Here is a 15832-nt window from a genome sequence, read left to right on the forward strand (position 1 = left end):
TCCAAAACAACTGCCATACTGCTCTAATGTGCAATTACAAGATTTGAAATTCAAGCTGCAAAAGAAATCCAGCAAAGCCTGGAGCCCCCATATGTCCCTTTTGCTTTATATGGAAATAATGAGCCATTTGTGCATTTCCTATAAAAATATTTACATACCAAACACTTGAATATGACAACAGCTCATTCATCCAACCTGTGTTCAGAACTCTCCATTCATCTGAGCTGCACCGCTAGTCACCGCTAACTTTGCCCCCATACAAATCCCACTGCTGTTCAGCATGACAATTTACAAATATGGATTTTCCACTAATTATACTGAGTGTGTTTAAAAGCTTTTAAAATCCTTATGCCCTGAAGAGTCTTCGCTCCGATTGTTCTTAGGGTAACTACTTCTGGGGATGACAGTAGTATAACGATCCGAGAGAGAACCATGAAGCCAGGAGGCGTTACCGCTAATTGACTGAATCTGAACAAATGTTATCTTCCCTTCCATCTCACACACAACGCCAGCTTTTCTTATCTAAGTAATGTTTTTGTTTTTTTCTCCCAGCTCAGTTCATACGAAACCTGCAGACTTCAAGGAAAGATCTGAAGATAATAAATACATTGTAAAAAAGACTTTTTCAAAGTTGTAAATAAAACTTTTTTGGACTATTTGGACTTAAAGGGTTAGTTCACCTAAAAATGAAAATTATCCTATGATTTACTCACCCTCAAGCCTTCCTAGGTGTATATGACTATCTTCTTACAGATGAACACAATCGGAGATATATTTAAAAATATCCTTGATGCTCCAAGCTTTATAATTGTTGTGAATGGGGGGCCAGATTTTGAAGTAAAAAAAAATAAATAAAAAATGCATCCATCCATAATAAAATTAATCCATACGGCTCCAGGGGGATTATAAAGGCCTTTTGAAGCGAAGCGATGGGTTTTTGTAAGAAAAATATTCATATTTAAAATTTTATTAACTACAATAACTAGCTTCCGACAGATGGCTGTACGCCTCGATTTGCAGTGGAAGAGCAACCTCTGACCCGACGCAATGACGAACACGGAAGCGCAGAGCATAGAGCAAAACAAAACACTGGTCACTAATTAGAAGTCTAAAACGAGAAATTTTAAAGAGAACTGTTTTTAAAGAGAAGAGAGCTTGAGTTTGTTGCACAGCCCCATTTGTTTAAACCACAAGAGGCGTCTAAGCTTATGATACTCCTACATCCTGCGTCATACATCACGTCAGGGGTTACTCATTTGCCGCAAGTCAACTTGCGCAGTATGCGTACGGTCGTCCGCTGGAAGCTACTTATTTGAATTTATAGTTTTAAATATGGATATTTTTCTTACAAAAACGCATCGCTTCGCTTCAAAAGGCTTTTATTAACCCATTGGAGCCATATGGATTATTTTTTATTATGGATGCATTCATTTTATTTTGGCTTCAAAATTTTCATTTTTGGGTGAACTATCCCTTTAACGCTCCGAAGCTTCCTGAAGCAGTGTTTTGAAATCGGCCATCACTATATAAGTCGTTATTTTTTTTCTTTTGGCTCACCAAAAATATTCTCGTCGCTTTATAATATTAATATTAAACCACTGTACTCACATGAACTGATTTAAATATGTTTTTAGTACATTAATGGATCTTGAGAGAGGAAATGTCATTGCTGGCTATGGAGGCCTCACTGAGCCATCGGATTTCAACAAAAATATCTTAATTTGTGTTCCGAAGATTAATGAAGGTCTTACGGGTCTGGAACGACATGAAGGTGAGTAATAAATGACGGAATTTTCATTTTTGGGTGAACTATCCCTTTAAGATTATTGTAGAAAATACTATTTCAGTCTTTCTACTTCATTTTGTGTTTAATTTAATGCATTACTTGCCAATTCTTTGTGTAGTGTACTAGAAATTATCTGAGTGAAAAATTGTTTCTACACCAAATTGTTTTCAGTGTATAAAAATGTATATACTTTTTTGCCATTTGCAAGTTTATGGGTGTTTCTAGCTAATCACAATTTATGTCTTATGAATTCACTGATGAGCCTTCATTTCTTTTAGCTAATTTTCAAATGATTTTTATGTATAGACTTCTGTTTTTTACTCTTGCCCCAGACCCAGAATTTTCACGTTATAATATGATAATCTGACCCAAAAATTATATATTCATTGTGTGAAAATGATTTATTCATTTTATTACACAAATTATATTACTATAGCCTACTCAAATTCAATAATTTCCATCAACACTAACAATTAGTGTATTATCAGTACACAAGTCCATAGTGAATCACAAATAAAAGTTATTGTACTCAGTTATCATGGAGACTACAGTGTCATGTGATGAAATGTGAAACGCGATGTGTGAAGAAAAAAAAATTTTTTTTATTGAGTTAAGCTGTAATTTTCTTAAATTATGCAGAAGTGTGAATATACTATTTAATTGTCTGTATTAAGAATACATAAAATCCTAGCTATGAAATTAGCCTTAGGACGACAATGGAGTCAGACATTCTATTCCAAATAATTTAAAAAGTCATTTCCATCATGTTATTAAACCAAAAACAAATGTGATAGTGTGATTTTTTTTTTCCCACAAGGTTGAAAGTGGCCATATAGTTGAAGAAACACCTGATCTGCATTTCTAAAGTTTTTGGAATTAATTTTGTTCAAACATATTAAATGTTTTGCACAATTTATATATTTCTAAAGGGAATTTATCCAAGAATTACATCAAGTACTGGGTCGCATACCATGACAGAGATGTGCAGGATGCGAAGCTCCTCCTCGGCGGAGTCGCTAGCGGGGTAAGCGGTGGCCGCCGGGCCAGGCAGGGTCTGACTGCCGTCCTGGTGGTGGATGTGGAAGAGCAAAGTGCCATTTTCCAACCACTGCTGCCTCCAGCGCACCAGCGGGATGTCTTCAGAGTTCCCAGAGATCTCTGCCAAAATAAACAGAAGAAAATCGAGTTCAGAAAATGTTTTGTGTTGCATTGAGCAGTGTGTGATGGTTTGCAGGATAAATCACAAATGCTCCTGTCATGCAAATATACGCAGTATGCTGTGACTATACATTATTCATATCACTTCAGACATTTTTAGGAATATCAAAGCAATCCCTACAGCATTTGAACTTCACTTTATAAATATACGTGATCAGTTTAAACAGCCTCAAGTCTGGTTAATGGATGCAGAGACAGATGACTAGAGCATTAATAGAAATAGTGCTACAGGACATCACATTAATAGACAATTTAGGTGGAGAAATGATAAATGGGCTTTCCTTCTACTCACAGCACAAAGCAAACTGAGCATATGTTCTTGACATTGCATAAAGTCTGTTTGATATAAGGACAGAGGATTTTAATAAGCCTTTGAAAAAGGGTAACGTGTCATTTGATGACAGTTTATCGAATTATTTGGGCAGGATGATACACTGGATATGTGTTTTTAATTTTTAATGGCTGTTTTAGAATTCTCTTTTTGTTTGTCTGATTAAGTGTGTGTTCTTAAACATACTGATGTACTGTTGAAACAAATAAAAAACAAAGCTTTTGACCTGTGCTGCCTCTTATGCATTAATAATATTTTAGACAAAGGGGAGGCAGACGTCTACTTTTAAAATGGTGCTTGCAGACTGCAAAACGGAAGAGAACCCCTGACCCACTTTATGAGTTGTATATGCAAAGGCATAAGCCAGACTCGTGACTCTGCACTTCATCACTAGGTGTCATACACACTCCCAGGGGTCCGGCGTGGTACGGCACCTTTATCAATTAAACAACATGCATGATACAACACAAACAAAGGCATATTACAGGAATAAATTGCTGCTGTTTGCTTGTTTCCAATAAGGGTGTTTCTTTAGCCATGTGCAATTTTGCCCCTGCAGACTTTTTAGAAAATAAACTCACACTTTCACACTCTTACTAGATTATTTGTCTACTAACAATGTGTTTTTTGTATGTATATATGTAAGTATGAATGTCTGTATGCACGCATGTATGTATCTGTGCATGTATGTATGAAAGTCATGAACATAATATAATTTCCACAATGATGTATTAGGGTGTGTTCACACTTGTCATGTTTGGTTCGATTAAAACGAACCCTGGTGCGATTGCTCTGTTAGTGCGGTTCATTTGAACATGTGTGAACGCTGCCATCCGAACCCTGGTGCGCACCAAACAAGCGGACCGAGACCGCTGAAAAGATGGGTCTCGGTCTGCTTTCAAACAAACTCTGGTGTGGTTCGAATGATATATGAACGCAACACGGACCAAAGGCATGTAATCGAACCAAAAACAGGAAGATGAGACCCTAAAAAGGACAGAATCCTCACGCATAGCGGTTTTTCTCGTCATAGTCGCGAGTTTGCCCATGACAGGCATCAGACGCGCGTCTTCACACAGCAGATCGTTTTTGTGTGTGACGGAGGGATTCCCACCGCTGTTTTGACAGCTTTACACATTTTATAAGCTCTTCACAAGTTCGCAGCTGGCCAAAATGCCATCAGATGCAATCTACACACACACAACAAGCGCATTTATCTCAGCACACAGCATTGTTTTGGATGTTCGGTAAGTTCCATCTCAAAATAGGAAATACGTCATAAAATCCAACCAATCAGGTTGTGAACGTATTCCTATGCCTGTAGGTTCGGTGATAAAATTGAACGCTAATCAGACCAGGACTAAAAGTTTTTTTTTTTGGTCCAGACCAAACGAACCGAACTACAAGTGTGAACGCACCCTTAATAGCATTCTGTGATGAAAACAATTCCTTTGTTTTTCTAAGTTATCCCTAATACAAGCTAAGGATCCCAAATACATAGTTAAGTAATATGTTTAGTAGATAGACAGACAGACAGACAGACAGACAGATAGATAGATAGATAGATAGATAGATAGATAGAAGCTCATATTTTAATGAAAGATTGATATATTTTAAAATTGAATGTATGTATCTGGTACAAGAGCAAAAACAAATCTTTACAGGCATAAAAGTCAGTTTGACAAGTAGCAAAAATAGCTTTAAAAGTTTTCCAAGTTCCAAAATGTTTCCAAGACAGTGCGACCTTCATATAACAAAAAGAAAAAGCTGTAATCTTTTGAATAAAATTCAACCCCTAGGACATAAATGTGTCCAAAGTTGAAGAAATGTGCATAAAATTGGTCTCATTTCTACATTTAGAGGTGCACTTTTGATCTAAAATCAGTTTAATTTGACATGAAATTATAACTTTTTTTATTTTTGCTGAAAATTATTTTTTTCACCAAAATGTGCATGAGTAAGTGCATGAATAATACGAAATGAAGAACCCAATAGTTCAAATGAATTAACTGTGTTAAATTAGCTGTTAGAAATCTGACTTTGAATTTAATTATTATCGAGACAGGTCACACATTCCGTAAAATAACCTGAAGACTTTGAATTTCACACCCGGAATTATACCACAGTTTTATTTTCTTGATGAGGGGCAGTTAGTTCAACCAACTCAACCTATTCAGCACCATGACAGATTTGTAAAAAACAACCAGCAGATTAAACCTCTTGAAGAAAATAAAATGTTGTACTGTCAGTGGAGGCTGGCATCACATCTGCTATGAGCTCCAACAGGAAAACACGTGTTTGTGAGGGTCACTACTCACAGGTTAAAAAATGCCCCACAGGCCATGATAATACATTCACAAATCCTGTCCAGTCAGGGGACTTCATAGGGCAGCTGTATATATTAAAGGAATAGTTCACCCAAAAATGAAAAGTTGTTTTTTGAGCTTTCATTTTATGGAAGAGAGCCATGTTAAACATCTCTTTTTGTGTTCAACTAAGGAAATAAAAAAAAAACATACAGGTTTGGAATGACAGGGGGTGAGTAAATGATGGCAGAGCTTTAATTTTAGGGGGGAACTATCCCTTTAAGATAAGAATAATGATGCCCAATTATCCATCCATCCTGGGCTGCCTTCTTTTCTCTTTTTGTTATTTCCTCAGCTTAGTTTTGTTTTGTATGCCTTTTAGTAAGGCCACCCAAGAGAATCAATTTTTATTTTTTTGTCATGCCGAACAAAACATGAGCCACTGTAAAAGTGTAAAATTAGGTGTAAAAAAAATAAAGTACAAATTATTGCTACTGTGAATAGGAATCCAGGCTTTGGTTAGAAACTGCTGGATCATCAGAAGGCTGAATGTTGATTGTGCCGTTTTCTCTTTTAAATGCATATTGGGCAATAGATACCCCGAAATGCCTGTTTAAATGCAGGAAAGCACAAACCAAAGGGAGAGAAGGAAAAAGAGAGAGCGAGAACAAGAAAGAGCAGGCTGGGGTAAAAAGCTAGTACTATTCATCTCACATCCTGATGCAGTGTTAGAACCTGCCCTCCCCTCTCTTTCACTGTGTCTGTGCTTACAGAAAGACACAGACTCAAATATACAATCTGGCCTTTGGCTAAATACAGTCATTTACAAAGGCTGCCTCTGAGGAAGAACCTTTCTAGAGCTGGCCAGGGTGTTTGGCATCATATAATGCGGATAGAACAAAGGATAACGTCTCAAAAGCAGAGTGGCTGCCTGCCATTATGTGGGATTCACATTTTCATTTAAAGAGTTACTCTCTCTGAACTATTTTAAATAAACTTATTTTTGTTTTGTTTTTAAATAGATGCATACAGGCAGGAGGACTAAGGTTACAATCAGCTTTTGTTTTCCATAGATTGAAGCATTAGGCTGTATATGCTAGTAAGCAATTACTATAAGCAATTATCTTATAATTGCCATTGTCTGAGACTAGGCATGCTGCGCTTGTGCAAAAGAAAACCAGCATCCAATATGGTGCAATTATCACAACTCTTAAATTATCACAATTCTGTCCAGTTTTGAAACTGTTTTGGTCAGAAATACATTCAATTATAGAGGAAATCTTAGAGATTGGGAAACAGGTTACATACATACTATATCTTGGTAATATACCAGATTCAGTTAATAATACGAGTAGGAATAAATATTTACTGAGGATACTACTAGCAGTAGCGAAAAAAGCAATTTCTTGCCTATGGCTCCAACAACTTCCCCCAATGAGAATTCAGTGGGAACAAATTGTTTCAGAAATGTACAATATAGAAAGACTGACATTCAAGTCGAGATTACAAGAAGAGTCTTTTGAAAGACACTGGGGAATATGGACAATGTATATGGCTGAATGACGTGATGGGTCATTTTTTTTTTGTCCAAAGGCCTTAATAATAATAAAAAACAAAGATATGACATCCAAAGTATGTAAGGTAGTACAACTAGATCTCTTTTATTGAATCCAAAAGGTTTCAATTATATTTTGCTACATATAAAGGTATTTTAAAGATTTTGAAGTGTCAAAAGGTCATTCGGTTTAACCGTCCAAAGGTCAATACAGCCATTTCATTTGTGATTAAAATATTTTAAAATGTAATAAATGTATATATTTTTTTATTCTGGCATGATTTTATAACATCATATATCAACACAGTGCAAAATGGTATTAAATGTTATGAGAAAGAATGTCTGGAAAAATGAATTTCACTGATGTCATTTGGAGTAACCAATATAAAGGGAACATTTTGGATCAAGTCATGCGGTCAATATCTTGTGACAGAATGTGACATCATTCAGACACCTGCAAAGGACCACATGGTCGTGAAGCGAAGTAACTAACTTTTTTTTAACTATTTGAAAAATTCATGTTTTCACTTGCTCATACACATGTCCCGAAACATCAGGTCATTCGGTACACTATAAACATGGAAAATGTTGTTATATTTTAAAAACTTGTACTAAATATAAAATGTTTGATTGTCCTTTTGCTAGCTAGTTAGATATCAGTCTGTTAGCATTGTATGAAAATATCGTCATTCGGTATAACCAAAAGTGTCATTCGGTAAAACCGAAATTTTGGTTAAACCGAATGACTTTTTTAGTGACAAATTTTGTCCATCTTGTAAAAAATGACAAAAGCAGTGTTAATTGATTATAAAAACCACATAATCTCATTGTTAACACTTAATAAAACTTCAAAATTAATTATATCTCCATTATTGTTTTTTTACACTTTTAAAAACCTTATTCATCAATGACCCATATATCAAAACAAAGAGAAAGGAGATAAATATATTAAAGGGGAATATGTATATGCATATATGTGAGCATGAGTAATAAGACTTAACAGCTGCATTTTGTAACCAGTTGACTTTCTTTTCAGTGATTATAAATGATCACAATTCTTAAAATGAAGTTTTTTTACTAACTCTGCTTCAGAAATGGATTTACCTGATTTTACTATATCAAAAAATAAACAAACAAATAATAATAATAATGAAAATAAACAAATAATAAATAAAAATAATAAAAATTATAATAAAATCTGTATTTTTGTAAAATATGTGAACAAATCTTTTATATGTTATATACTGAATTTTCCCAACACTTCAAAATTATAACCCATGCTTTTATATTGTTAAGTTCACAGATGTCTTCGGCAGTTATCACAGCATTAGAGAAGCACGAATCGTGAGGGGTGAACATGACAACTCAACTCGTGAGATGTTTTGTTCACAGCAGATCAAAGTTTACTTTCACCAGCCTGTTCCAAGGTATGTTTCCTTTAATGGTGCCAATTTTCCCCCTGAATAAGAATTCAGGACTATGCAATCAGTCAAAGTCAGTTTTATTTTGTAAGCCTATCCAACACGTTGAAGCACAATGGCTAGCAAATGGTAATTTGTTAAGGATTTAAAGCCATGTTTAATATTTCATGCTGGATAATTAGCGTTAGGACTGAGCACAACGGACAGAAAATATGTTCCTTCGAACCATTCCATGTTAAATTATGATTAACAGTTAAACGCAATTTCTTTTTTTTCTATGATAATCAACAGCGAAAGATATTAATTCTATCAGGGGTTATTCTAGGATTTTACCTTTAGGGGGGCTTTGCACCAGATGAGATTCTGCAATTGATTTGTCGGAAGCTTGCTGACCAAACTATTATTATTATTTTAAATAAACCATCCAAGAGAGATCACAGTTTTTAAGCCGGGTGTACACTGTTCATTTTTTTCTTCTTCTGTCCTTTATGATTGTTTCTTGTCAGACTGAATGATACGATCCCTTTGACAACAGTACAATATGTAGTATATCATAAGTCACAACTGACAGCACTGACCGACCATTTTACATCAATCATGTCACATTCTTATGTCCTCACTGACACGCAAAATTGAAAGCAAGCAATGTTTTACATTTATGCATTTTTGCCTGGAAAAGGGGAGAAAATATTTCTTTTTATTAATCCTCTCTCTCTCACACACACGCACACACACACACACAACCACCACTTTAAACAAAATCAATTCACCTAAGCCAGTTGCATAAGATGCCTAAGACCACACATTGCATCAGAATGTAAAATTGTATTTTGTCTTGTCCTGCGGGCTGTTTTGATTTAAGCACATAAGACCCAGGTTAGACAATCAGTTTAATAGAGCGGGTCCCTTCCTTATCTTAAAAACTGATTTGAGTTTCAAACCGAAATCAACAACTGTAGAGTCACTACAATAACCACTAGATCCATACTCTTCACATTTAGAAACTCTCTATAAATAAGCACCACCAGCAACTCCAATGTCACCTGCTGTTTTTTGAGCCACTTGGAGTGCTAAATAATGCACACCGCAGGGAGGAAAACACATACACACTTGAGAATATGCTGAGCATAGATTCCTTCACTTTGAATGTTGGCACTAAACCTTGAGCCTGTTAATATATTACAGTGAACATGGGAGCAAAGTGGTAATTGACTAGATATAGGACCATGCACAATATACTGCGGTTAGATCACGTGTTGTAGCTTCACATTTTTGTCTATGAGACTTTACAGCAGAAACCATCAGTTTTATGCTAATTTAGTTTTCAAACATTTATCTCATCTCTCTAATCTGTTATAATCTACTAAAAACAGCCACAAAAATACTGTGTACTGTGCATGTTTTGAATGCTTTAGTGAAATATTTCTCTAGTATATTTATTATTTTTAACTTTGAATATTCATCTTAAAAATAAGAATTATTAACCCTTAAATGCATGAATGTATTCAGGTCTCAAGCAACCTGGATCTATTTCTAACACGAATGGATCTCTACCTGTTACCATAATATAAAACTCTCCTGATATTAGAGTAACAATTACAGAAGAATAAAATAAAGCATATTTTGTTTTGGAACTTGGAAGGGTTCAGTTTGAGCAGATGTTTTATACCATCATCACTGTCCTCTTCAGACCTCATTTTCCAGTACATTCAGCATCTGACTCATATTCGCGATCTCAAACATATTCTCAAAATGATCTTTTTCAACATCTTCAAAATCAATATTTTGTTTGCTGACAGAGTGACAGAGACACTAATATTTGATTGCGTTCAGTACTTGCTCTGCTGTAAATCGCTGAGCCATTTCAAACTTTGCTGATGATATTTCCTATTCTTTTGTTTTCTGCCTGCAGTAACTATGAGTGAAACGTCATTTCATCATTGTATATCAGAAATTGCCACCTTGTGTAATAAAGGTGAATTGCACTTATTTAGTCATCAAGGATTCAATTATTGTTGTTAGCGACCCTATACAATTTTTACAAAAAAATGAATGGGAAAACAGGCGTTCTTTTCTATTTTTTTATTTATTTTTTGTTATATTGTTTAAAATGAATTGATTGAGGAATAATAAGAAGGTTGATGTCTTAACCTGAATGAGGAGAAGGGTAGTGAATGACGTCCTGGGTCACTAAAGACCCGAGGTATGCATACTTTGCGCCATTTCCAATCACGCCGTAATTTTGTCAAATTATGAAAAGAGTTGGACAATTATTTGTGTGTTTTTAGGTTACATATCTGTGGAACTAGCCATAGCAAGACAAACAAGTCAACAATTTTATTTCAATTAAAAAATAAAAATAAAAATGTAATTTCCACTATAGTCAAACACAAAACATAATGTGACATGTATGTATGTATGCAAAATGATGTATGTATGTCACCTGCGGGACATTGTTAGAAGACAATAAACTCTCTTAAAACACTTATCATACCCTTACTAATTTATTTTCTAAAGGTCCACAGTGTTAAAAGAAACCCACACAAATGCATTGGACTTCAAAAACTGAACCTGCATGCAAACCCACAAAGAAAACAAAGAGGCAAAGTGAATATTGATCATATTGATCATTTTCAGCAAATATGCACTAATGTGTCACATGACATAAAAAAGCTAAACCGTTACATATTTCAAATACTGGATTTGTGCACTAGTAGAAAATCATAGGTAATGTGACAATTGCAATTCATTGAGGCTCATCAGACAGGCACAACCCTGCTATTGCACTACAGCACAGAGCGCTGTTACCGAGTCTTATCACAAATATTCAGGGGGAGCCACAATAGACCTATCACTAGTCTCGGCCTCAGTAGGATGCCGGTGGAGCGTCTGCATATTCAGTTAAGTGCGTGAAGGTTTTTTCCATTGATCATGTACACCAAGAGGCTAATCTGGGGCCACCGCTTTAAACTCTGAGCTCTGCCGAAGCAGCAAAGTTTTTCAGGATAGTATTTATATATCCACCTGCATGACAAAGAGTCCTCTGCCTTCCCCGAACCAGCAGGAGGCAAACAAAGCAAGTCCCTCTGCACCGACTCTCCATTTGCGACACAGCGGGTGGGTTTCAGAAGACATTTTCAGGGCATTCAGGCTGAAGCGTGAGCATGCCAGTGTCGATCACAGATACTTAACTGGAAAGCATATGCATTAACGCTATCAATAACACCATGCTCAAATTAGTGGTTAATCGCATGTTCAGTTTTTAGGCTTGTACTCAGTCATGCCCACCTAAGACCACCTAAGATTCCTGAAATAAAAATTCTGTGGAGTTCATTTGCAAAAACGATAACTGACTGCCGTGCGTTATTCTCCACATATAGCATGTTCTAAACCCTAAACACATTTTGTCACAAAAGCCGGTATTGTCCACTGTCAAGGCATCGCGAGTTCACGTTTTACAGCAAAAACCGACAAGCATCCTTGTTGTTTGTGAACACAACCCGATAAGTCCCTTTTAGCGAATGAACGTGCAGTATTCAGGTCAGGTGACAAGGCTTCAAAAAGATGCACTAGCTGAGAGGAGTTTTGTCTAAAGGAGTTTCGTCAAAGCTGACTAAAAGTAATCGAGGATGGATGATTTCGAGGAACTTGATGAAATTACAGGAATTACAAAGATTAACTGAGTTTTAACATGGTTAACATGTTTTTAAGTTTTAATATTGTAATGTTTTGTGAATTGTGTACTGTGGTGTCTTGTTATAAACTCTGGATTGCTGAATTCTGTCATCTATATAATGTTTAAAATTGCTCATTAATGGGCTATTTCTACTGCTCTTTACCTACTTGTTTTAAAGGGGTGGTTGATTATGATTTCACTTTTTTAACTTTAGTTAGTGTGTAATGTTGCTGTTAGAGCATAAACAACATCTGCAAAGTTACGACGCTCAAAGTTCAACGCAAAGGGAGATATTTTCTTTTTAAATATTCGCTGTATAAGGACCACAACAAATGGCTGGTAGGAACTACATGAGGTTCTTCCCAGGTTAATGACATCACTAACCCTAAAATTTACATAAACCCTGCCTCCGAGAACATGCAACAAAGGGGGCGAGGCCATGTTGGGCTGCTTTAGATAAGAGGAAGAGCCATGTCTTCATTATTTTGAGCTAAAACTCATTCACATTGAGTGAAACACATTCTGGGGACACCAGAGACTTATATTACATTTTGTAAAAGGGGCATTATAGGTCCCCTTTAAGTTCAAGAATGTTAAATATTGCACTTAAATGCAATTACAAAGCAATTACTTGGTTTTGTTTAACTCTGAAACATGAAATGTGGAATTATCAGCTTTCGCCAAAAAAAAAAAAAAAAAAAAGAGACTGCTGGAGTTATCTGCTTTTTATAAAAACTAACTTTTAATATATATATATAAAATACTTTCAATGAACTTTAATTTTGTAAGTTATGTGTATTTTTTGAGTTATTATTACTCAATCAAAACAACCCAACTGCAGTTTGATTGATATTACTTGGAATGCACAATAAAATAAAAAAAAGAAGAAGAAGAAGAAGAAGAAGAAACATGATTAACGGAGTTATCTGTTTTTTGCAAATTAACTCTTCATATATAGGCTTGGCTATAAAAATGCTACATTGAATATTTTCACAGATATTTCAAATAAATAATAAAATAATAAAATAAATCAAATCAAATAAATAAAAATAATTATATATTAATAATAGTTTGTTTACTATAATTATACATTATTAATAAGTATATATTGATGTACTATATATGCATACATAATATTTAATAATACAATAAAACTAAAAAGGGTCATAAACAGACATTTATGACCCTTGCCCTGAGAACAAACCCCCTGCTGTAGAAAACACGCGTGTAATTGAATTTTGGATGCCTGACTTGTAGACCTTGTGGCGACTAGCCCTGGCCTCCCCTACACGATGCAATATTCCACCAAGGCTGGTCAATTACGGCCGTTTAGGTGAAGGTTACAGGGCTTAGTCTTAAGTTGCGTTCACCCAGAGCTCCCTCACCGGCAGACAGTCTCCCTTAAGCTACACCTGAGGCCAGAATGGAGTTAAAGCAGTTGCTGATGTGGTAGAAGACGAGAACAGAGGGTTCTGAAAAGGAATGCTCATTTAAAAAAAAAAAAAGGGCCGGAGGGTCTTTGCGTCAGTCTATTTATAGTGTTGGATCAAGCCAACAGGGCTTAGGGGACTGGCAGGATGAAAGAAGCAAGGACCTGCTAATGGAAGCGCTAATACTGAAACACAGACAAGAAAATGTTTCTTTGCCATTTCACCTCTCATCACATGAGAGATGGAATAGCAAAGTCTCTACAGATATAGAAATCAACATGTGGTAAGGCAGTAATTTTGCACAAATGGTAATGCGACTTGTTTTGGGAATCATTTGAGGCAAACAATAAGCTGTGCCAGAAAAAAAGTCTTCTTGATGCTCTTCAAGGGTTGACAGAGAAATATTTTAAAAAATACAGACACAGCTTGAAGTGCTTCTTGTTTTCTAAGGTTATCACTGATACCTACAGCAAATGACTGTGAATAAATTGTATGATTATTGCATAGCATATCCTCTAAAACAAAATCATGCATTTTATTTGCTTCTGCAATTTCTGTGTTTTGACAGCAATACCACAGACAACTGCTCAAAGGCAGTGATCCAAAGAAGAAAACTTCATAAAGGAGGATGACTGGTGCCATCTTCTCTTTTTTTTAAATACATTCTTGGCTTAAGTAGAAAATTGGAGGTAATTTTCCTAAATTGCTCCTTTATGAAAAACAAACAAAACAAAGCAAAAAAAAAAAAACAGGTAAATCATTATATGCCCATTTGGCAGACACTGATAGAAAGTCACAGGGGGGAAAATGACATGTTTTGTTCTTTTTCCCTCTCTGTAGGTTTTTGATCACTTTAGCATCAAATGAAAATCACAGAGACAAACCAGAAGGTGGAGAAACATCCTCAAATTAATACAGACAATTTATGAGCGGTAGTCATCCAAGTGCTCAACATAAGTAACAAGTTTCAAAATATGCAGGCATCTGACTCGCAACTGTATACAGTAGTAACACCATGTGAGAGTCTGCTAAAGCACATGAATACTCCTGAGACTTTCTGATCTTTGGTTCAAAAGGAAGATTCTCTGCAAATCCAAAAATACTCAAATGTTCTGCCTTGAAATTAGCAGATAATTAGGAATGAATGGGGAAATGACATGACATGCCAGACTGAAGAGCACTGCATGTCTTTTCACTTTGAAGCCCTGATATTAGCTCTGATTTTCCCTTTGCTTTCCTCTCATTCTGTTATTCCAACGTTTCTTTAATTCTTCATTTCTTCAAGTTTTGTTGTTGTTCGTTCCGAGCTATACAATATGTCTAATTATGATACCTGATAATCACCAGTTCTTACAAATGGGCATTATATATCATTACACATTATAGGAGTGCAATATGGCTCTAGTATATCAGCATGGCCATAGGTGACCACAGTCGTGCTGATATACAGCCATATCGGATGGCCATGAGTGTGATATTGCATTTATACCACAGTTCGATGACACAAGTGTGTAAATAAATAAGAAACAACAATGTGGTTTTCGTGTGTGTAACTACTTTCTTCCACAATGGATTCAAATCTCAAGTCGACAGTTTGAAAATGTCACTCACTTTAGATCTATAATTAAGGAACACTGAGTTGCTTCAATAAAATTAAAAGCTATTATATGGAGAATTTACACTGTAAACCCAAATACTCAAAATAATTAATTGGTTTGAGTAGGACAAACTTAAATTAAACAAATTAGTTCAGTCAAATTAACTTTTATGAGTATTTAGCACTTTCTTTTTCTTTAGAGTTCACAGAACATATATGTTTTAAGTAAACTGAGCTGTTTCATTGTTTTGAGTTTTAACTCATATCTTTTAATTTAGATGAACTTAAGTTTAACTGAAACTGTGCTGGGATTTTATTTCCCAGAATGCTTTGAAAGGGAAAGGGAGAGTAAATGTTAAAATTAAGTGTTATATAATGTTTTTTTTTTTTTTTTTTGTTTTTTTTTTGTGCAAGATTAATGTCAAGTGGGACATTTAGTAGTGATTGTTTTGTTGTGCTAATTTAGAAGGGTTTCTGTTAATGTGGGTTTTTGGAGAGTTACCATCATGGTG

At 35.4% G+C, this 15832-nt stretch overlaps 1 protein-coding gene across 1 annotated transcript in view; it reads right to left on the reverse strand.

The window, feature by feature from the left end:
- Window positions 1-15832, reverse strand: part of astn1 (astrotactin 1) — a 239111-nt gene that overhangs the window by 192935 nt on the left and 30344 nt on the right. The window contains 1 exon segment of the mRNA XM_051870300.1: window positions 2757-2944. Within this exon segment, the coding sequence (XP_051726260.1) occupies window positions 2757-2944 (188 nt within the window).

Source organism: Ctenopharyngodon idella, chromosome 2, assembly GCF_019924925.1.
Source record: "Ctenopharyngodon idella isolate HZGC_01 chromosome 2, HZGC01, whole genome shotgun sequence".
In the NCBI taxonomy this organism is placed as follows: domain Eukaryota; kingdom Metazoa; phylum Chordata; class Actinopteri; order Cypriniformes; family Xenocyprididae; genus Ctenopharyngodon; species Ctenopharyngodon idella.